Source organism: Octopus bimaculoides, chromosome 26 (genome assembly GCF_046866305.1).
Source record: "Octopus bimaculoides isolate indiv1 chromosome 26, ASM4686630v1, whole genome shotgun sequence".
NCBI lineage: Eukaryota > Metazoa > Mollusca > Cephalopoda > Octopoda > Octopodidae > Octopus > Octopus bimaculoides.
The window spans coordinates 10,755,741-10,779,740 of record NC_142953.1 but is presented as its reverse complement, the minus strand read 5'-3'; the positions used below and the strand labels follow the sequence as shown (position 1 = coordinate 10,779,740).

At 37.9% G+C, this 24,000-nt stretch overlaps 1 protein-coding gene across 5 annotated transcripts in view; it reads right to left on the bottom strand.

The window, feature by feature from the left end:
* The window catches only part of LOC106883030 (unconventional myosin-XVIIIa), a 230,263-nt gene that overhangs the window by 6,061 nt on the left and 200,202 nt on the right, over positions 1-24,000 (bottom strand). For all 5 annotated transcript variants that reach the window (XM_089342766.1, XM_089342767.1, XM_089342768.1 and 2 more), the window contains 9 exons: positions 21,301-21,399; positions 12,812-12,913; positions 10,116-10,226; positions 8,312-8,435; positions 6,550-6,677; positions 5,227-5,340; positions 4,528-4,644; positions 2,372-2,455; positions 476-613 (listed from right to left, as the gene is read on the bottom strand). In XM_089342766.1, the coding sequence (XP_089198892.1) occupies positions 476-613; positions 2,372-2,455; positions 4,528-4,644; positions 5,227-5,340; positions 6,550-6,677; positions 8,312-8,435; positions 10,116-10,226; positions 12,812-12,913; positions 21,301-21,399 (1,017 nt within the window). The remainder of the gene's footprint in view (positions 1-475; positions 614-2,371; positions 2,456-4,527; positions 4,645-5,226; positions 5,341-6,549; positions 6,678-8,311; positions 8,436-10,115; positions 10,227-12,811; positions 12,914-21,300; positions 21,400-24,000) is intronic.

The window sequence follows — 24,000 nt, the reverse complement described above, 5'->3', positions numbered from 1 at the left end:
AAGTCTCTTTTACCATGATGGAGCTTATTGAAGCAGCAGATTTTCTATGGCTGGATGCCCTTCCTGTTGCCAACCCTCACTTGTTTCCAAGTAAGGTAATATTTCCCAGTGTTCAGACAAATTCCTACAGTATATAAGAAATGAATAATACAATCATTTACCACCTCACATGATATCAAAACACAAACACACACGCACACAGACGATGGGCTTCTTTCAGTTTCCATCTTCCAAATCCATTCAGAAGGCTTTGGTTGCTCTGGAGCTATTGTAGAAGACACTTGTCTAAGGTGCTACACATTGAGACTGAACCTAGAACCATGTGGTTGTGAAGCAAACTTCTAAACCACACAGCCATGCCTGCACCTATACATGTTCAAATGTATGTGTATGTGCATGTATATGTATATAAGGACACATGCACACCTGTGAATACACTTACAGGAATATGAATGATGGCTAACTGCCAACTCACCTCTAACCGGTGTCGTGTTGAAGTCTCTAGTTCCAACTTTGACTCTACCTCCCTCACTTTACTCTCCAGCCGCGATACTTGTGTCTTACTCACGGTTTGGTCTTCGACAGACTCTACTTTAGTGGTCAAACTGGAAATCTACAAACAAAAGAAAATAACAGCTACACTTTACAATGTACATGTGAGTGTGACACGGTGTGAACATGACTATAACCATATACAAGGGGGGTGCTGTAAAGTTCCTGGTTTTAAGGGTATCGTGAAAGGCCTGGTTGGAGGCCCAACCGTCCAAGTTTTTTTTACAGGGCTTGGGAAAACTGAAAGACCACTGCAATAAGTGTGTGAATCTGAGAGAGGAATATCATCATCATCGTTTAACGTCCGCTTTCCATGCTAGCATGGGTTGGACGATTTGACTGAGGACTGGTGAAACCGGATGGCAACACCAGGCTCCAGTCTGATTTGGCAGAGTTTCTACAGCTGGATGCCCTTCCTAACGCCAACCACTCAGAGAGTGTAGTGGGTGCTTTTACGTGTCACCCGCACGAAAACGGCCACGCTCGAAATGGTGTCTTTTATGTGCCACCCGCACAAGCCAGTCCAGGGGCACTGGCAACGATCTCGCTCGAAAATCCTACAGGAGCCAGTCAGGCGGTACTGGCAACGGCCACGCTCAAAATGGTGCATCTCATGTGCCACCCGCACAAGAACCAGTCCAGGGGCACTGGCAACGATCTTACTTGGCTTGCCGGGTCTTCTCACGCACAGCCCATTTCCAAAGGTCTCGGTCCGTAGTCATCGCCTCGGTGAGGCCCAATGTACGAAGGTCTTGCCTCACCACCTCAGCCCAGGTCTTCCTGGGCCTACCTCTTCCACGGGTTCCCTCAACTGTTAGGGTGTGGCACTTTTTCACGCAGCTATCCTCCTCCATTCTCACCACATGTCCATACCAGCGCAATCGTCTCTCTTGCACGCCACAACTGATGCTTCTAATGTTCAGCTTTTCTCTCAAGATACTTACACTCTGACGGGTATTCACATTGACATTACACATCCAACGGAGCATACTGGCTTCATTCCTTGCGAGCTTACGTATGTCCTCAGCAGTTACAGCCCATGTTTCACTGCCATGTAGCATGGTTGTTCGTACGCATGCGTCACAGTTGAATAAAAATCATAATTAACAACTGATCTTCGTGTATTTTGTTTTACTCAAAGCTAGGAACTTTTCATCACCCTCTCATAGATGTGCCAGTAAACGAGCAGTTGTATTGACCTATTTACAAAAAGTTAAATATGCCTATAAATAGATGTAACTGTAAACTAACAGTTCTGACCATAAACACATACATGTACCCATAAAAAAAAGCGGGTAGGGAACCTATAAAGGCATAGATGTACTAATAAACAGACTGAAGTATCTGTAAACAGGGAGATGTCCTTAAGAAGGCACATGTGTTTGTAATTATATAGGTGTGTATAGACACATCTACCTAATAAGTAGATGTGTCTATGCTAAGGTAAGTATGTTTATAATTATGTATACATATGTTTCTAATTAGGCAGGTGTATCTGTAATGAGATGGTTGCATCTTTATAAGTGTGCATGTACCAATAAGTGGGTAGGTGAGTCTGTAACAAGTAAGGTGTGTTTAGGCAGTACCCCAGCATGGCCACAGTCTAATGACTGAAACAAGTAAAAAAATATGTCTATAACTAAATAAATGCATCTATTGCAATGTAGGTGTGTCTACAATGCAGGTTTGTCTATGAAAAGCTACGTACAACCATAAGAATGTGGTGATTAGAAACATTTAGTCTTATACAGAGAATCAAAGAAATATATAATTTAACAAAGCAGATAAAGAATACGGCAATGGAAGCCTTTTTGCTTACTTCAGACTTTAGTTTCTCATTCTCAGTTTGAAGTTCATCATTATGTCGGAGATAATCTGATATTGTGATCTGATCAACTGCTTGCTACAAATTCAGAAAAGCACAACAATAAACAAATATGAATATGCATAATAACTACGTCAATCTACATGAATACACACACATATATATATATATGCCAGTACCCGCCTGACTGGCCCTCGTGCCGGTGGCACGTAAAAGCACCCACTACACTCTCGGAGTGGTTGGCGTTAGGAAGGGCATCCAGCTGTAGAAACTCTGCCAAATCAGATTGGAGCCTGGTGTCGCCTCCTGGTCCACCAGTCCTCAGTCAAATCGTCCAACCCATGCTAGCATGGAAAGCGGACATTAAACGACGACGATGATGATATTATATATATATATATATATATATATATATATATATACACAATAGGTTTGTTGAAATAGTATCCACTATATCTGACATGGAGGTATTGGACTCAGGAAGGATAGCAAAGCAGTGATTTGTCAACTAGAGGGAGAAGAAAATATGCCATCATGGATATGACAGAGGAAGTATATGGCAGAGGAGATGTGTGACAGAAGAGGTGTGTGAAAAAGACCAAAGCTGAGAATAAAGAACAGATCTTCAACTAGTAGCTAAACAAAAACCTAGTGGCAAATGTTAGTAACACTGAAAGAGGAGGAGGAGGAGATAATTTTAGGAAATTATGAAATGCTTGTTCTTATTTTAGTGTCCTTTGTCTGAAATCTTTTGTCACATATCCTGTGACATAAAGGCAGAATGGACTAAATAGAATAGGAGAAGGTATGTGGGATGGAAAGTCACTGAAGAGATTCTTGACTGTAGGGAAAATGATAGCTTAATTGCTTATTTGCTTTTTTGTCTATCTCCTCTGTTCCAGGAAAAATTTCAATAAAATAAGAAATATCAGTGTTCATTACACCCTCATTAACCTAATTATTCAAATTCTGCCACTGGACTCTTTTAGTTATTTTCTCTTTTTTAATTTTTTTTTTGGTTCAATAATGCAAATTACCATTGGCTAAAAATGTATGAAACACCATTTTGTATATGTAAAAACATCTAAAACATATTTGGAACAAGTTTGGATTCTACTATGCTGATGAGATCAAATTGAAACCGAAACACTGTGACCATAGCTGTCTCTTGCATCCAAACACAGATATTTTATACACAACATAGCATGAATTGGAAGTAGTGTTCAGAAAAAAGGTGTGCAGTCTCTCAAAGGACTTTTGAGAAGATATATCCCATCTTCTTTTCCAGTTGGCAGCATAAAATATGAGCTGAGTCAAGCTGTTTCTTTCTCCTCAAGCATATTAATCCATTCAAGAATTAAATTCTTAATTCAAGGTATTATCTTCGGTTTCAATCAGATTTGATAACTGTCATTAGATTTTAATTTTCCTTCTCTGTCTCAGAGGGAAATTCAAAAGCATTAAGGATTCCCTGTGTATGGCGTTTTGTACTTTCTGCTTAACATATGTGCATGCATGTGTCGTAGTACTCTGTTGGTTACAATGGCAAGGTTTCTAGTTGATCCGATCAACGGAACAGCCTGCTTGTGAAATTAACATGCAAGTGGTTGAGCACTCCACAGACACGTGTACCCTGAACGTAGCTCTCAGGGAGATTCAGCATGGCACAGAGTGTGACAAAGTTGGCCCTTTGAAATAGAGGTACAACAGAAACAGGGAGAAAGAGTGAGAGAAAATTGTGGTGAAAGAGTACAGCAGGGTTCGCCACCATCCCCTGCCGGAGCCTCGTGGAGCTTTGGGTGTTTTCGCTCAATAAACACTCACAATGCCCGGTCTGGGAATCGAAACTGCGATCCTACAACTGCAAGTCCGCTGCCCTAACCACTGGGCCATTGCGCCTCCACTGTATGTGTGTAAAGGTGTGAGGTAAGTATAGAGATGAGAGATAGGTATAAGGCTTGGAGTAAGTACAGATGTAGTTGTGTGGAATAAATAGAGTAATACAAGACAAGTGGAAAGATGAAGAGTAAGCAAAGAGGTGTTGGGTTATGTATAGAGAGGGGGAATAAGGGTGGAGACACGGTGGAAAAGTGTGTGTGTGTGTGGGGGGGGGTGGGAGGAAGGATAGGATAAAATAAAAATTAACCAACCTGACGGACAGCTGCTTTATATTTGGCCATTATTTCATTCATGTCTTCTTCAGCCTCTTCTGTCCGACTCTGGACATCCGTTAACTCCCGCAACACTGTCATGTAACGTGCCTCAGCCTGTACGGGTGAAAGATAGACATTTCAAATATTTAACAGAAGTGATGACATTATTTCTGGTTGAAATGAACAGACAACTTGCCTTCTATAGCATAACATGGGTAAATTACTCTAATGGTGGGCCGGTGTCACATGTAGTAAGTAGTTTGTTTAGCTTACAATTGTGGGGGGACAAACACAGACACACAAACATATACATACATATATGTATATATACACACACACATATATATATATATATATATATATATATATATATATATATATATATATATACATACATATATACGACGGGCTTCTTTCAGTTTCCGTCTACCAAATCCACTCACAAGGCTTTGGTCAGCCCGAGGCTATAGTAGAAGACACTTGCCCAAGGTGACACGCAGTGGGACTGAACCCAGAACCATGCGGTTGGCAAGCAAGCTACTTACCACACAGCCACTCCTGTGCCTATATATATATATATATATATATATATATATATATATATATATATACACACATAACACATATCCAAAAGCAGTCCAATAAAATGACATAAAAGTGGAACTATGGTGATCTGGGATGTGACAAAATACTTACATCTTGTTTTCCTTTCGACATTTCTTCAAGCTGCTGTTGTAGTTCTTCCAGCTCTATTTCTAGATTCTTCTTAGCTTTCACAGCAGAGGCAGCAGTAAAGGCTGCATCTTCCAACTGAAACACACACAAGAGAAACATGAATGGACACTGGAAGGAAATGTTGATAACTGCCATTTCAACTTTACTATAACAAAACACCACCTTCTACTCTCTCTCCATCAATGATTATAATCAGAATATCATCATCATTTAATGTCTTGTTGTCAGACTGCCCATATCCTGCATCAAATACTGTCTTTGTAATCTCAGATTTTAAAACAAACTCATAATTTTCTTATGTTTCCTTAAACATTCTCTAGAACAATACTATATGCAAAACCAAATATATGACAATACAGTTCTATATTTAAGAGATGAGGAATTATGTACATTATTTACATTATTTACATTCGACGGTTATTTGTCCTCATCTTGTTTGTTGTTAACATGTTTCGGCTGATATACCCTCCAGCCTTCATCAGGTGTCTTGGAGAAATTTCGAACCTGGGTTCTCATTCCTAAGGTATTTTTCAATGCTATTATTATTATTATTATTATTATTATTATTATTATTATTATTATTATTATTATTATTATTATTATTATTATTATTCAGGTCACTGCTTGGAATCAAACTCGGAATCTTGGGGTTAGTAGCCTGCGCTCTTAACCACTACGCCATATGCCCACAGGCATAGGGCATAATAAATAATGTACAAATATATGACACCCTAGACATAACACCAACATGAACTTCTAACTTGTTGTCTCTTGAGGTCTCTGGGTGAGATTTGGCGTCAACTTGTACAAATACAAAGCAAAAGTCAAACATATAATAATAATAATAATAATAATAATAATAATAATCCTTTCTGCAATAGGCACAAAGCCTGAAATTTTGGAGGAGGGGAAAGTTAATTATCTCAACCCCCAAAATAATAATGTTTTCAAATCTTGGCACAAGGCCAGCAATTTCAGGAGAGAGTGTAGGTCGATTATATTGACTCCAGTGCTCAACTGGCATTTATTTTATCAACTCCGGAAGGATGAAACGCAAAGTGGACCTTGGCAGAATTTGAATTCAGAGCATGAAGATGGACAAAATGCTGTTAGGCATTTCACCTGGAGTGCTAATGATTCTGCCAGCTCATCACCTTGGAAGATGATGATGACGATGATGATAACAACAATAACAATAATAATAAAGTGCCATAATCATCCCTAGCAATCAGATGGTTTAGTTTTGTTAGACTGAAGGAAGCAATGAAAGAGTACAGCCCTTACCTGATTCCTCAGTTGACGTATTGTTGCTTTAGAGCTTTCAGTACTTTGCTGTTTCTGAATAACAATTTCGGCATCTCGGAGGAGGGCTTTGGTACGACGAAGATCTTTTTTCAGTTTCCTTTCATTATCTGAAAACGGAAGCAGAGAAACAAAGATGACATTACTGAAACAAACTACCAAAAAAAACCTTTAAGAAATAATGTTCCTTTATGAAGTTCCCGATTAGGGTCATTGCAAGGTGTATCTAGGGATATGATGGGGGGGGGGGGTCAACCAAGGTCATTGTACACTTTTAGGCATGTATATATATTTCTTTATTGCCCACAAGGGGCTAAACATAGAGTGGACAAATAAGGACAGACAAAGGGATTAAGTCGATTACATCAACCCCAGTATGTAACTGGTACTTTATTTATCAACCCTGAAAGGATGAAAGGCAAAGTCAACCTTGGCGGAATTTGAACTCAGATCGTAATGTAATGGCAGACGAAATACTGGTCCAGTTGAGAAAGGAGGGTGATAGGTGTTGGTTTAGTAATCCTGCACTGTCAGGGGTCTGCAATGCTACAGAAATGCAGACAAGAGAATTATATGTCATTGTGAGGAGAGGAAGTTGTTATAGACTGCACCTGAAGCAATGTAGTGAAAGATGAAAGGAAGCTACAATATGGAACAACCTTCTCTCACCAAGGCAGACCAAAAACAATACGGAAAAGGTTCACAGAAACTGAAGCACTGGCAGGCAGCTATACCAAGGGGCCAATTGCAATTCATTGGTAAAAATTGAAACAGATGAAGATCTTTTGTTGGCACCCTATGCTTCAAATGAAGTCAAAGGAATAAATGAATGATTGCAAGACCTATCCAAGGGGATTGCAATAAAGTGGACACCACTAAAGAAGTCTATGGGCCAGTTAGTGGTGGGAAACTGGATGATAGATTAGGTTGTTGGCACTCCGTCGCTTACGACGTCGAGGGTTCCAGTTGATCCAATCAATGGAACAGCCTGCTCGTGAAATTAACTTGCAAGTGGCTGAGCACTCCACAGACACGTGTACCCTTAACGTAGTTCTTGGGGATATTCAGCGTGACACAGTGTGACAAGGCTGACCCTTTGAATTACAGGCACAACAGAAACAGGAAGTAAGAGTGAGAGAAAGTTGTGATGAAAGAGTACAGCAGGGTTCGCCACCATCCCCTGCCGGAGCCTCGTGGAGCTTTTAGGTGTTTTCGCTCAATAAACACTCACAACGCCCGGTCTGGGAATCGAAACTGCGATTCTATGACCACGAGTCTGCTGCCCTAACCACTGGGCCATAGCGCCTCCACGATAGGTTAAGTATGTCAGGCAAGAACAAGGAAGGTTTTCCTGCTGATGGTGAACTTCAACATTGTTTCTGTTAACTGAATTTTAGCCATGCTGTCAGTAATCCACATGACTGACCTCTCAGGTACTGTGGTTTACATGAACTCAAGAAATGAATAGAAGTAGTTTACAACAGCAGCTTAGAAACATCGACTATTTGGGGCCAGCTTGGAAAAAAACAGAAACCATGAGGTACCAACATGGATAAAATATTGACCAAGTAGGACAAACCTAGGGAAAACAATGACCATGTGGGAGCAACTCAGAGAAGGTCACTGACCATGTTGTACCACCATGGACAAAACACCAACCATGAGATGTGATCAGTTTATCTTCAAGATTTTAGTAACAGGTTTGTTCTCCCATCAAGAATACAAACAGCCATTGAATAATTACCACTGTTGTTCTGGACTCCTTGTGTCATCATCTCTTGTACTTGTCGTTCAAGTTCACGTTTGTCCTGCATCAACAATCTCTTGTCATCGTACTCTTCTTCCAGTTGACTCTCCAACTGTTTCAGCTAAAACAGACACAAAACATGTGTTACACGAGAAAAATACAACATGCATTAAACACGGTACTGGATATATATATATATATATGTATAAAAGCTACATTAATGGGAAATATATATAAGATACATTAACATGAGAAATAGAAACTATGTTAACAAGTTTAACAGAAGTTATATTAACATAAGATATGCAGAACCGACATTAACATACAAGACTGAAGAGACCAACATTACCATGGGAAATAACATGGAAAATGCAAAAAACAAAAGGCAATATTCATCAACCTGAGTCCATGGGAGAAGATACTTGCCGTCACCATACACTGTCTCTTTCACTTCCTCTCTCTCTGTCTTTCCCTTTGCCACTCACTTCTTTGAAGTAAGTGTGACAAAAAGAACAAGTTGGCATATTAATATAATCCTTCCTACTATAGAGCACAAGGCCTGAAATTTTGGGGGAAGGAGATATGTCAATTACATTGATCCCCAGTGCTCAACCGGTAGCTTATTCTATGAACCCCAAAAGGATGAAAAGCAAAGTCAACTCAGTGGCATTTGAACTCAGAACATATAGTGGGAAGGAATGCCACTAAGTATTTTGTCTGGTATGGTAATAATAATAATAATAATAATAATAATAATAATAATAATAATAATAATAATGGTTTCAAATTTTGGCACAAGGCCAACAATTTCAAGTGAGCGAGTAAGTCAATTACATCGGCCCCCATTGTTCAACTGGTACTTATTTTATCGACCATGGAAAGATGAAGGACAAAGTCAACCTCGACAGAATTTGAACTCTGAACATAATGACGGATGAAATGTCACTAATCATTTTGCCTAGCATGTTAATGATTCTGCCAGCTTGCTGCCTTAAATAATAATAATAATAATAATAATAATAATAATAATAATAATAATAATAATAGCAATAATAATAATAATAATAATAATAATAATAGCAGCAATAATAATAATAATAATAATAATAATAGCAATAATAATAATAATAATAATAATAATAATAGCAGCAATAATAATAATAATAATAATAATAATAATAATAATAATAATAATAATAGCAGCAATAATAATAATAATAATAATAGCAATAATAATAATAATAATTTACATTAAATAACAACAACAACAACATTGGTTAATAACCACTAATCTTTTTTCGTTGGGGTGTATGGAACAGTCAATTAAATTGATTCTCAATAATCTATAATGAGTTCTCAGGAAGATAAAAACTAAAGCTGACTTTGATGGGATTTGAAGTGAGGATGTAAAGGGACATGAGTAAATACTGCACAGTATTTAGACCGAGATGCTCTACCAATTCTGTCGTGTACAGTTCTAGTAGACAGCATAAAAAAATAATTGCTTATGATTTAGGCACAAGACCAGCAGCTTTGGAGCTGAGGATTAGTTAATACCATGAAGCCCAGTAATTGACTGATTATTTTATTGGCCCCACAAGGGATGAAAAGCAAAGTTGATGTCAGTGGGATTTGAACTTAGGATGTAAAGAGCTGAAACAAAATGCCACAAGGTATTTTTTTCCAATGCTTTAACAATTCTGCCAATCCATTATCCTAAGCAATATAAATAATAAACAGAAAAATAGATATACACACACATAATCAAACACACACACAGCAGAGAGATAAAATATCTTGCCTTTTTTTGTGTAGAATACCTCAGCTCTTCCAGATCCTCATCCTTCTCCTCTATCTCTTTCATATGTTGCTGACGGAGATTCTGTAAATTCATCTCCAGACGTAGCTTAGTCTGTAAATATATTTTAAAATAAATGGCAAAACAAGTCAGTGATGTGTAACAGATAGATCGGTCAGTGATATGAGATAGAGACTAGTTTGTAATATGTCGTACATAGACTGCTTGTGGCAGTGTCACAGACACTAACTATACTATTGTGGATAAGCAGAGGTTTACATTGTTACATTGTTAGGCAAAGTACAACACTGTAACACTCCTGCCCACCAACACACACACACACACACACACACACACACACACACACATAAAATAGAAATGTAGAACAATGATGACAACAATTATTATGAAGAAATATCTTCTACTGTGTTATTCAACCAGCCAGAATTAGCAACCACATCTCGCATCAAATCACAGACAACCATTCTAAAAGATGAAAGATACATTGAGCAATATAGTCTGTGATGAGAAGAAATGATAGGGATGGTCATAGTCTAGACCAGGGGTTTTCAAACTTTTTGACTTGCAGACCCCTTTATATTTCAGGCTTTACCTTAGGGACCCCCTTATAAATGCTTATGAAATTTATACATAAATATTTGCTTAAAATAACATATATTTTTACATTTATTTATTTAACAGTATTTAGGTTTATTGTCAATTAAAAGATTTCGATTAAAAAACATATATAAAATCAAATTGCCCATAAAAAGTATTTGCTGTCTACGGACCCCCTGTCTTGTCCACCGTATAAAAAAGTTTCCCCACTCCTGATTTAAAAGTTAAGTTATTTCTTGGAGAAAATTATATTTTTTTAATTATTATTTACAAATGACATTGTTAGTGGGACGCAAAGTTCAAAAATCAAATTTGCTTTTCTCAAGATGCAGTTCCAGAGCCTTTATGGATTAAACTTACATACATAACTATATACACTCGCATTTATATCGTAGATACACACACACACACATAAACATATTTGTGCGCGTGTATACATGCATGCATGTGTGTGACTATATACACATACATCCACATGCACCCACTGTGTGTATGTGCACAGAAAGTCATTTGAATATGTGATTTGGGGAGAGAGAGAGAGAGAGAGAAATTGCAGCATCATGTATTAATAGCCAGAAAGCTCTTGAGAAAGAATGTGTAAGTATGAATAGTATAAGTATGAATAGTAAATAAGTGAGTGTAAGAATGTAATGTAATGTGTGTGTGTGTGTGTGTGCTAACTTAAGTATTGTGAGTGTGTAAGTACCCACTGTGAGTGTGAGTGAGTGTCCAGCATAATGGTCAGTAAGTGGAGGCAGCTGTGTCATGTAATAGCCCAGTCATCAGTTCCAGCAGCTGTCCAAGACATTCTCTACATCTCAGATAATGAGACAGGCAGACGCTGTCCAGACAAAGGGGTCAGCTATTTTGGCCACTCACACTGACCTCACAAGGTCACAAGTTTTTTTGTTTCTTTTTTCTTTTTTTTTTTTTTTGACTGGGACGCAGTTACAGTTAGACTATTGGATGGATTCTTCTGTGTACATGCATACGTGTGAAAAGATCCATCATTATCAACGTTTTAATGTCTAGTTTTTCCACGTTCGTATGGGTCAGCTGGTATTTGTTCTGTTTGACTTTCTAGGCATGCCCATGTGTGTTAGACACAAGGAGTTCAAAAAAAGTGCTCAAGGTGGTTGTTGGCACGATGGTTAATAATTTTGGTGGGTATTTAGTAAGTTATCAGATGTTGGCACTTCAGTGTATCTATGCCCAGGGAAGCATTCAGAGTATGGTACATGCCTGGCGGAGGGTATTTGCTTGGTTGCACAACTCTGAACAGATTCCAGGAGGTCGATGTCCTGAACAAGATAGGGGTTCAAGACTCTATATATATATATATTGTTACTATTATGCAAAAGTGTCCTAAGTCCAAAACATTGCTGTTTCAGAAAACAAGAAAATAGTTTCACCATTCTATAGCAAAACTGATGTACTACACTTTGACAATTTTTGATATCTTGGCATCTGAAGCAGCTGGAGATACAATAGTTTGACCAAAAGAACCAGTTATTGCAAGCAAAAATAAATATTGAAAAAAACACACACACACATAAATAAATATATATATGTGCGTGTGTATACATATATAAACAAATATATGCATACACACACACACACACAGACAACAGAGAGAGAGACATGTGCATCTGTAAATACACACAGGTTCACATATAAACATGTATCACCAAATCTGTTACTCAGAGTTTCACATTCCCGTTTGTCGGACAGTTTTGTTATAACAAAACTGTCCGACGAATGGGAATGTGAAACTCTGAGTAACAGTTTTTGTGATATTTCTGCTGCTTTTAAATAAAGTATATATATATATATATATATATATATATATATATATAAACTTTGAGTCACACATAGCTATATATACATATATAAATATATATATATATATATACACATATAAATATATATATACATTTTGAGTCACACACACATGCTATATATATAATAAAATAAATACACACATCATTCCCCAAGTATGTGTGTGTGCATGTATTTTAATCTTCATTTAATCAAGCAGCTACAAAGCTCAGGATAGCTGTGTAAACAAAAGGTAAACTTACCTGTTCTAACTGCTGTATCTGACCAGCTTGGTCATCAAGTTCCTCTTCCTGTTCAGCAACCTTCATAGATAGTTCATGTTTTGCTCTCTTTAATGCCATATACTGAAACAAAGAGAAACCAATATCATCAACTCCACAGACCACCATCATCACCACCAACACTATTGCTATCACCACCATCATCCCCAATGTCATTACTATTGCTGTCCCCACAACTATAGTTGTTCTCATCATATCATCACACACCATTCGTCACTACCCTCGTCTCCATCAGTAATTTAATGGTTGTTAACCCTTTAGCATTTAAACCGGCCATATATAGCCAAAAGTATTCTGCTTGTTTTATGTTCAAACTGGTCAGATCTAGTCTCTCACACCAACCCTACAATATTGTTTTAAAAATTAACAGCTACCTCATCAAAATCTCATAGCTACAAGATAATGTATGATCAGTTCAAAACAACGTGGAGAAAAAAAGCATTAATTATGGCAGAATAACGCAAACACTAAAGGGTTAAATACCATTTATGACCAGAACAATCCATAGTAAAGTGTCACTACTGGTGTGGAGAGATGATGTGTGGGCAAAGTTAAGTGGCATTATTGATAAAGAAAGTAAGTCTGCGTAAAATGATGTGCCAACATGAATGTGGGGAGTCACAGTTTGGGTAAGGAGTCAGCATCATTGTGGAAAGACAAACAGTCTTGAGAAAAAAAAAAGGGAAGGGTTCATATGAAGGGGTGCTGAAAAGTTCCTGGCTTTAAGGGTATTGTAAAAGGCTTGGTTGGAGGTCCAACGTTACAAGTTCTTTTATAGGGTTTACTCAGAAAAAAACTGAAGGGCTGCTACAATAGGTGTATGAATCTGAGAGGGGAATATGTTCAATAAAATCATAATTAAGTGAACCTCCTGTATTTTCTTTTACCCAAAGCCAGGAACTTTCCAGCAGTGCCTCATAGAGACATGGAGAGAAAACTGGATCAAGGTAGTGGTGGGCATGGATGAGAAAGAGACAAGTGATGAGGTGGAAAGGCTGTCACAAACTGCAGAGATTATAAACAAACAAAGCCTGACAGTAGAGGAAAGAAATGGCAGGATCAACTGACAAAGAATTACATCTGGAATGGAGACACAAGAAAGTGGACACTAGTGATAAGTAAACTGTCTCATTTTAAACTCTTTTTCATAGCGAACGGAAGCTAATTGATCTGTAGTCTGAGACATAACTGTTTGTTTCCACAACTCTCTGTCTGTTCCCTTTACTCACTCACCGAACTCCCTTTCCTTGTCTTTTCTTCAATTCATAATCATTTCTAATCAGATATTTAAATGGTACCTACATCAAATATATTAACACAGACTTCATGTAACAACTTGCCGAGAGTTTTAATTTAAACATGAATACTTTATTACAGGGAGTCTCAGGTGGCTTGGTGTTAAAAGGGTTAAGGTTTAACAGAATTTTTATGAATATTCCATACAAGATGGTTTTTTTAAAATTTCTGCCCTTAACTCACACGTATTAAAAGAAGTAACAAATAATTATCCCTGTTGCTGGTCAGAACTCAAGACAATAGGCATCAGCCACACATCTATCAAAGAATACCATCTATTAATATTCCGTGGAAAGTAAAGCAACAGGGAGATGTATAGAAGCAGATGTTTGTGAGTCGGGTGACCTACTACGTGTTAGTGGGGGAGCTGGTGGATGCAGATAGGGGTCTGTTACAATAGTTGGACATGCTTGTTCACCCTCACTAATTAGCGGCTTTGAAAGTAAAGTTATTATTTTACAGTGAGAGTAAATATGTTGTTTCCACACAAATGCAATTGATTAATTTTTCAGCTGTGCAGTGTAAGAAAGTGGTTGATTACCAGAGTCGTTTGAGGGTTAGATAAAATGTAATGCATGCATAAGTATAGCTAATGTGGTGAAGAAGTTTGCTTCTAAACCACATGGTTTCAGGTTCAGCCCCACTGCACAGCACCTTGGACAAGTATCAGCTTCTATAGCTCCAGCCCAACAAAAAAACCTTGTGAGCAGATTTGAAAGAATCTCATCGTATCTGTGTGTGTGGATTGGTGGTGGGGGAGTGGATGGATAGATAGATAGATAGACAGATACAGATGTGTGTGTGTGTGTTTCCTTGTCCAGGTATTGCTTTATCTCTGTAAATGAGTATCACTGTCATACAAGTAGGGTCATTCATTTCCAATATTTTGCTAAAATATGTCTACTACACTCTCAGAATGGTTGGCGTTAGGAAGGGCATCCAGCTGTAGAAACTCTGCCAAATCAGATTGGAGCCTGGTGCAGCCATCCGGTTCACCAGTCCTCAGTCAAATCGTCCAACCCATGCTAGCATGGAAAGCGGACGTTAAACGACAATGATGATGATGATGATGTCTGGCCTTAGGGAAATATTACCTCACTTGGAAACGGGTAATGGTTAGAGAGAGAGGCAGGGCATTTGGTTGTAGACAATCTACCTCAATAAGGTCCATCTGACTCATGCAAGCATGGAAAAGTGAGTAAAATTTAAGCAACTATGATGATTATGATGATGATGACATTTGATTCAGCTCCCTACACTCTGACTTTATATCCTGCTGAAGTCAAATTTACTTTTCATCCTTTCAAGGTCAATGAATGGAGAACCTGACCAGTGTTGATGCAGTCTTCTCACTTTCCAGTCACCACATCCTGGATGTCCCACATTTGGAAAGGTGTCTGCTTGGGACTGGTTGGCACTCCGTCGCTTACGACAACGAGGGTTCCAGTTGATCCGATCAACGGAACAGCCTGCTCGTGAAATTAACGTGCAAGTGGCTGAGCACTCCACAGACACGTGCACCCTTAACGTAGTTCTCGGGGATATTCAGCGTGACACAGAGTGTGACAAGGCTGGCCCCTTTGAATTACAGGCACAACAGAAAAACAGGAAGTAAGAGTGAGAGAAAGTTGTGGTGAAAGAGTACAGCAGGGTTCACCACCATCCCCTGTCGGAGCCTAGTGGAGCTTTTAGGTGTTTTCGCTCAATAAACACACACAACACTTGGTCTGGGAATTGAAACCGCGAGTCCGCTGCCCTAACCACTGGGTCATTGCACTTCCGCTTGGGACTACATAACACTTAAAAATTTCAAGTAGAAAGAAAGTGCATATCACAAAGTTATACTCGACTATGAGTGATAGCAGCAGCAGCTATTGTATTGTGTATTAGATAAATATTTTTTAGCATGTAATTACAGGAAAAAACACCATCCATTGAGAAAGCATATACATGGTAAATAACCGTGCTAGAAATAGCAGCCATACTTCCTTCAAATCACGGCCTACCGGGGAACAAGAGGAAATAGATTATATAGTTCTAGATACACTGTTGAAATAAAAGGGAGAATGATTGTCCATCTAGGTGGATCAAAACTGACCCAGGGCTTAATAACAACACCATGATACAATCTGTTGCAGATCATGTGACTACAACGGGTGAAGGAGAATGAGAACTAGGAAGAAGTGAGAGAAAGAGAGAGATGCAGAGAGAAACTAAATAGAAGAGGAGGAGGAGGGGGATTCAGAGGAAAAGACCATTACACAAAGGAAATAGGAAAAGGATTAAAGGATTCAGGAGGGGCACGGGTATGTGGGTTGGGTGATAAAGTAACAGAAAGGGGTGTAGAAGATGGAATTTGATGTGATGAGAGGAGAAGAGGAAGTAGTTCTTGGCTAGGGAAGAGACCCCTCACCAGGAAGAGATGCTTTCTGAAGACTAGCATCATGGGTTATTAAGTGGGGGTAGTATGTGAGAGGATGTTTGAGGTTGGGAAGATGCTGTGTGCGTATGTATGTGTGTGTGTGTGTGTGTGTGTGTGTGTGTGTGTGTGTGTGTGTTACAGTGTCTGAGTGACTGTGTGGGAATATGTATGGCCATGATAATGTGTAGGTGTGATACTGTGTATGCGTGTGCATTCATTCATTCATTCATTCATTCATTCATTCATTCATTCATTCATTCATACATTCATATTCGTACATTCTGTATTTATTGAGTCCTTTTTTATGTTCTATTTCTTCTAATCACGATTATGTGTTTATGAGCATATGTACATACATACATGCATATATATATATACATACAGCCCCCCCCGACATATGTATGCTTGTGTGTGTGTGTACACTTACATGTTTGTGCATAGTAAGAGACTCAACACACACACACACACACTATGTGTGCTCCAAGCTGTTTTTACCAAATATTTAACAATAAAACACTAATCCTATACAGATTAATGTTAATCCTTAATAATTAGCAGACATACCATTGATATGAACACTAGTGATGGAAAAATCTCTCACACAGTATGCCACCTACCAACGCGTTATATAAGGATTTCATCTTAAATGTTTACATACACACACACATTAACATATAAACCTCCACAACATCAATATTAGTATGTGAACGTGTATATATTATACACACATATAGCTGTAGAAACTCTGCCAAATCAGATTGGAGCCTGGTGTAGCCATCTGGTTTCACCAGTCCTCAGTCAAATCATCCAACCCATGCTAGCATGGAAAGCGGACGACGACGACGACGACGATGTTTGTATCATGTTACAACTTTTTCCAGTCTGACATGGGGGTCAAGACTTCTACAGAGAGTTTTACCACTTGCAGCAGCCTGTTCTAATCTCCTTCACAAGATTCAACCTCCTGAGATCAACTCCTGAACCACATTTTCCCATGTCTTTTTTGCAAGGGCCTTCTCGGATCACTTGGCATTTATTCATCCAACTGTCATCCTCTGTATACATCATATATCCATATCATCTTCGTCTTCCCCCTTTTTGCATCTAACCTCACTCTGGTCGTTATGGTTTCACAACAACCTCCTCCACAGCTGAGCAGGTCACCTAAATGCTATCACATAGTAGTAACAGAAGCTATTAATTATTTCTATTGAACCTTTTAAGCAATTGGGCCCTCATTTCTTAGGTACTTTTACTGCCAATGATAGCCAATTTTGAATTCCTCATTTGAAGAGCTATAAGAGCCTGGTATAGACTGAGAACAAAGGACAAATGGATTCCTACATGCATTGAGCTTGCTGCTGCAAGTTTGCTGGTTTTCACAGATTAAGTCAACAAATACTAAATATAGTAGTATTTTTTTTTTCCTTGACTAAAAAGTTGGCATCAGTGGTCCCACATCCTGGCACAAACCCAAACAGCATCTCATTTAAGCTTGTTCTCTCCCTGATTAGTTTTGCTATAACTTGCTCCACCACTTTTATGATTTGGTCCATCAGTTTAATGCCCTTGTAGTAACTACATTCTAAGGCATCTCCTTCGCCCTTGCAGCTGTTCACAATGATACTGCTATGCCAGCGATTAGCAATACTGTCCTCCCTATTCTAACTGACTGACAGTGTAAATAGTCAGTGTATATTCTATTTAAATGGATAGTTTTAGTATCTTAGTGACTATCCCTGAGGTCCAGATAGTCTCAAGCTACAGTCAGCCAATCAGTCAACCTAACTGTTACCAATAAATCATTCCATGTAGTTGATTCAGTTCACCTAGAATATAGGAATCTCACCGTGTGTGCATGCGTGTGCGTGTGTATATATATATATATATATATATATATATATATATATATATATATCTTATCTTTTAGTTGTTTCAATCATTAGAATGTGGCCATGCCGGGGTACTGCCTTGGAGAATTTGAGTCGAATAAATCGACCCCGGTATGTCTTTTATTTTTTTCAAGTATTGGTACTTATCCTATCAGTCTCTTTTGTCAAGTTGCTAAGTTACAGGGATGTAAACACACCACCATCGGATGTCAAACACAAGGACACTCTCAATAGGTTTCTTTCAGTTTCCATCTACTAAATCCATTCACAAAGCTTTGCTTGGTCCAAGGCTATTGTACAAGACACTTGCCCAAGGTGCCACACAATAGGACTGAATCCAAGACCATGAAGTTAGAAAGCAAGTTTCTTACCAAACAACCACACCTGCACATATGTATGTATGTGTGTATATATATATTAAATGTTCTGTTCATAGGTGGGATCAACGAAAAAATGTTACTTCATCCTGCAAAAGTTAAATATCATTTAATATACACAGAACTTAAAATTGAGCTACTGCAAGTTTCAAGCTTGATTAGTATTTTAGTCAGGCAAGCTTATATAGCATGCCATGTATACATGTGAGTGTGTGTGTGTGTGCATGGATATATATATATATATATATATATATATATATATATATATATATATATATATATACATACATACATACATACACACACACACATACTTATTCAAACTCTGAATTAAACACTTCCCCTAATCCTATTAACCTAAAACTGAACCTTAACCCACTGGAAATCAACAATAAGAAGTAGTAAGGACACCTCCCTTAAATAATAGCCAACCAAGGAATGATACTGCATTAAGAAGTCCAAGATATACTGTGAACAAAAAATAAAATGAGATAGTCATGACTGGAATAGTTGGCTCATAGATCAGCTCAACCAGGGCTCACATGAAATGAAAGCAGGATGTGGTTCCTGCAAGGACCATAGGGCTAATATAACAATGATTTCTGATTTAGTCATAAGGTCCTCAGTTTTAAAGGGAGGGAGATTAGTTGGTGTCATCAACCCCAGTATTAGACTGGCACTTTATCTTATCAACCCCAAGAACCAGAACAACTATCAGAAAGCCTTTTTTTAATGCTCTAGTGATTCTGCAATAATAATAATAAGAAGAAGAAGAAGAAGAGTGCAATGTGATTGTAATAGATTGTTCATTGGTTTGAATGATATTTTGACAGCTTGCCTGCCAAAATGTAAAATGAAGAAATTCAAAAATATGAATGAGGGAATCCTGCATTCTCTCTACATGATAGTGCCGATTATCATTGGGTCCTTGGGGACAGTGTCAGAAGGAATCAAGAGGGATATAAAGGAAATCGGAATAGAGTGCCCAGTGGAACCATTACAAAAACGTTTTCCTTAGCACAGCCAAAATAATCAGGAAAGTATTAGAAAGATGAAGAGAACAGATAGCATGGTACCGTAGGCTGCAGGCAGCAAGCCTGCTATGCATGCAAGACTCCAGGAATTCCAACAAAACCTGAGTTGAAAACAATAATAATAATAATAATAATAATAATAATAATAATAATAATAATAATAATAATAATAATAATAATAATCTTTCCAATTTTGGCACAAGGCCAGCAATTTTAGGTGGAGTGAGTTGGTTGATTACACCAACTGCAATACTTGACTGGTACTATATTTTATTGACATTGAAAAGATAAAAGGTAAAGTTGACCATGGTAAGATTTGAACTGAGAACTTGAAATACCACTAAGCATTTTGCCTAAAATTCTAATCCTAATAATAATAATTTCTAGTATAGACCCATGTTGATCAATAGAGAGAGTGAAATTAAAGCAAATTTCCGAGACATTGAAGGAAGGAAATGTGCCCTAACTAATGAAATGTCAAATTTGAATGGATGATAAAGCACTAAAAGAAATGCAGAAATTATCTGAATATAAAGATAGAAATCTGATATAAAGATGGAAATAGAATGTGAGGAACTGTCGACAGAAACAATCCCTAAAATAACAGGTTCTTTAGAAAAAAAGAGCGCGGAAGGCACATGCGACGAGGTCGTCCCAGCTGCGTGAGCAAAGGCGTGTAGGCGCACAGCAGCAACGACATCCCAGAAATTAGAAATATACATAGACAATAGCACTTATAACATAGTATGCTCCAGGGTTTATACACATGCACAACAATTAAACATTGCACACATATTGCATAGGGTAACTCATGACATCCACAGACATGTTGCATAGTATACCCTTGGACTTATACATAACACAGAAAATAACAATTAGATACTGCACAAGTATTGCATGGGGTATGTTGGGACTTACACCAATATATAACACAGAATATAACAAAATAGATACAATATACACACATTAAATAGGGTACTGTGAATACAATACAAAAAAAACCCCAAGGTACATGGAACTGTGAATGAAAATACACAATAACAACAAAATTACTGAACAATTTTGAATGTAGGTGCAAATCCAGCATTTCTTTTTTTTTTTTTTTTAGGAGAGATTGAGTTAGTAAATTTTATTGACCTCAAAAGGTTAAAAGGATTTGACAGGATTTGAACTCGGAATATAAAGAACCAGAAACCAACAGCAACAAAGGTAAGAAAACACAAATTTTAGGGGTTAGTGAGAACAGTCCATTAAGTTGACCCTGGATGGAATTAAAGGGTCTTGGATGTAACTACTGAAAAACATTATGTATTACCAATTAATAAAAAAAGAATACAAAAGAAAAACAAAAGAAAAAGAATGGGCCCAAATTTAACTCCATCTTTTAAATTAGCCAGGTTAGATTAGAACCAGGAAGCATTTTCCTTACCTCTTTATCATCTTTGCCACCAGACTCACTGAGATCTGCCAGTTCACGCTCCAGTCGTTCAATCTTCTCATTGCTCAGCTCATTGTCCATCTTCAGCTTCTGTAAAAGATGACAAGTTCAAATCTCAGTTAAGTCTTCTGTTTCTTAAGGGCCGCACAGCAACTCAAGAGAAAGCAAAGATATTTATTATAGCTGTGAACATTCTGGAAAAAGAAAGTGCTTATGTGTGTGTGTGTGTGTGTGTGTGTGTGTGTTTAGGAGGGGAAATAAACAAGAGAATCTTGAGTACAAAAATTACCAAAAATAGTAAAAAATAAAGTAAATAAAATCAGATGAAAAAAAAAAAAAGGAAAAGAAAAAGAAGTTCGTTAAAGTAGTAGTTGTTCTTGTCGTCTCACCTGGTTTCCAGTCATGATTAAATGGTGAGCTGGGGGGTAAAAAAGACACTACTGCAATGGTAAATTGCTTCCTTCATTAACAGCAGAATGGACCAGAGCAGTGTAGTGTAGGCTACAGTACTACCACTGTATTGTAGAACCCAGTATAGTAGTAGTAATGCTATATAGAGAAGTATGAAGGACCCATGAGAGGGTCTAGAAGTTGACATAAAACTATCCTGTGAAACTAGTTACAAATGACTGTGCGTTACGAAAAAAGCATTGAGTTTAGTTACAACTACACTAGAGTCTGTTGTATAGGTGGTTGTGGTGATGGTGTGGTGGTAGTTGGAGGTTATGGCAATGGTAGCAGTAACAGTAATTTAGTTGTGGTGTGGCGAGGGTGATGTGAGAAACGTAGCAGTAGAATTAGTGGTGGAAAGCTTGTAGTGATAGTAGTAGTGGTGGTGGTGGTGGCAGTGGTGGTGGTGTTGGTTGTTACAATGGTATGGTGTGGCAGATGAGGTGGAAATAAAAGCAGCAGCAGCAGTAATGGTAGTGGTGGTGAGCTGGTGGCAGATTGTATGAGGGAGTGGTGTAGGGGTTGATGGCAGAAGATTATCTGTTTGACACACTGGCATATACATGCTGACATATACATACATGCCCATATGTGTGTATGTGTGTGTGTGTGTGTGTGTGTGTGTCAGTTTGTTTGTATGTGTGTATATATATATATATATATATATATATATATATATATATATATAAATATATATCAATATATGTTTTTCTGTTCATTTTTTTTTCTTTTCATTTATTGTACATCTTTTCAATTATTAAGTAATGGAACGTAATGCACCCTGGTTTATATATATATATATTTATACATACATACATACACACACATATATACTCGTATAATACACAGTATCTAAAAATCCATAAACACACATGATCACAAACCGATGAAGGAACCTATATGTGGTTGTTTGAACTACTAGAAATAGCAGCCAAATCTTCCTCAAATAATACGTTACTGTTAAGAAAAAAGAAAAGAGACAGTAAATGATTCAGTCCTAGATATTGTGAGATTGAAAACTGAAAAAGACTGGGTAGTTATTTCTGGAATGGCTCCTGATCATAAACTTGATGAATCAGAGTTGACCTAGGGCTAAACAACAACATTTCATCAGTAATGAAAAGTTCAGCCTCAAGTTGATGAGAAACTAAATTGTGGTGGTGGTGGTGGTGGTGGTGATGGTAGTAGTAGCAGTGGTGTTGTGGGTGTGGTCGTCTTTAGCCCCAGGTCACTTCTGATCAAGCGGGCAGAAGATCAAAAGCATTCCAGCCTTGAGAATCTTGTCTTTGGTATATCTGGGATTAAATTAATTTGTCTTTTTCAGTAAGGGAGAGATATAAAGAAAAACATGACTGCTATTTCTATTAGGTTGAGGCTGATAGAATGTGGACCACATAGAACAGTGTTGGCAAATGATGTGGAGATTTGTTGAATCCTCCCATCTTCTTCTTATGCCATACCTCAGTGATTATGGACCTCCACCTGTTCCATACACACTTTAGCACATTATTAGGTTAGTCTTTCTGCTGCCAGTTTGTAAGGCCTTTGAATATCTTATCTCTCTCTCTCTTCCTGAGAAACCTTATTAAGTGATCACGGCTTTGTCTTTTCATATGATGTCCAATTAACTTGGCCTGTTGTTCCTTGCTGCTTCACCATTTAAACCGGCCATCATCATCATCATCATCATCATCATCATCATATAGCTTACACCTGCAGTACACTGATGACACTACAGCAAAAGTCTTCCTGATAAAGCTAAGTTCTGCAGCTGCCTTGCCACTCTTGTCCAACCAGCTCTTGATATTGGCCATGTATTGTGTCCTTTGCCTGCCTCTTGATCTACTGCCCTCTACTCTTCCTTCCACGAGAATGTTTTCCAAACCTCTGCTGCTTTGAATATGGTCATAATAGAGGAGCTTTTATTCTTTCATAATCTTCAGAGGTTTTCACCAACTTGTAACAGCCATTCATTTGTCCAATGAAGCCGGCCATATCTGGCCCAAATGGTCTACTATAATGTCAGTTCCAATCTCTCAGACCTACCTATACTGTCATTCTAAAAATAAACAATCACATCCTCAAAATCTCGAAGCTACAAGATAAAGCATGTTTAATCCAAAACAATGTGAATAACTACACATTTCATTTGACAAAGTAATCTGAATGCTAAGGGATGAAGTTGTTAAGAAGTTTTCCCGTGATTTCTGCTTGTCTAAAGACTTTGATGCTTGTCACTAT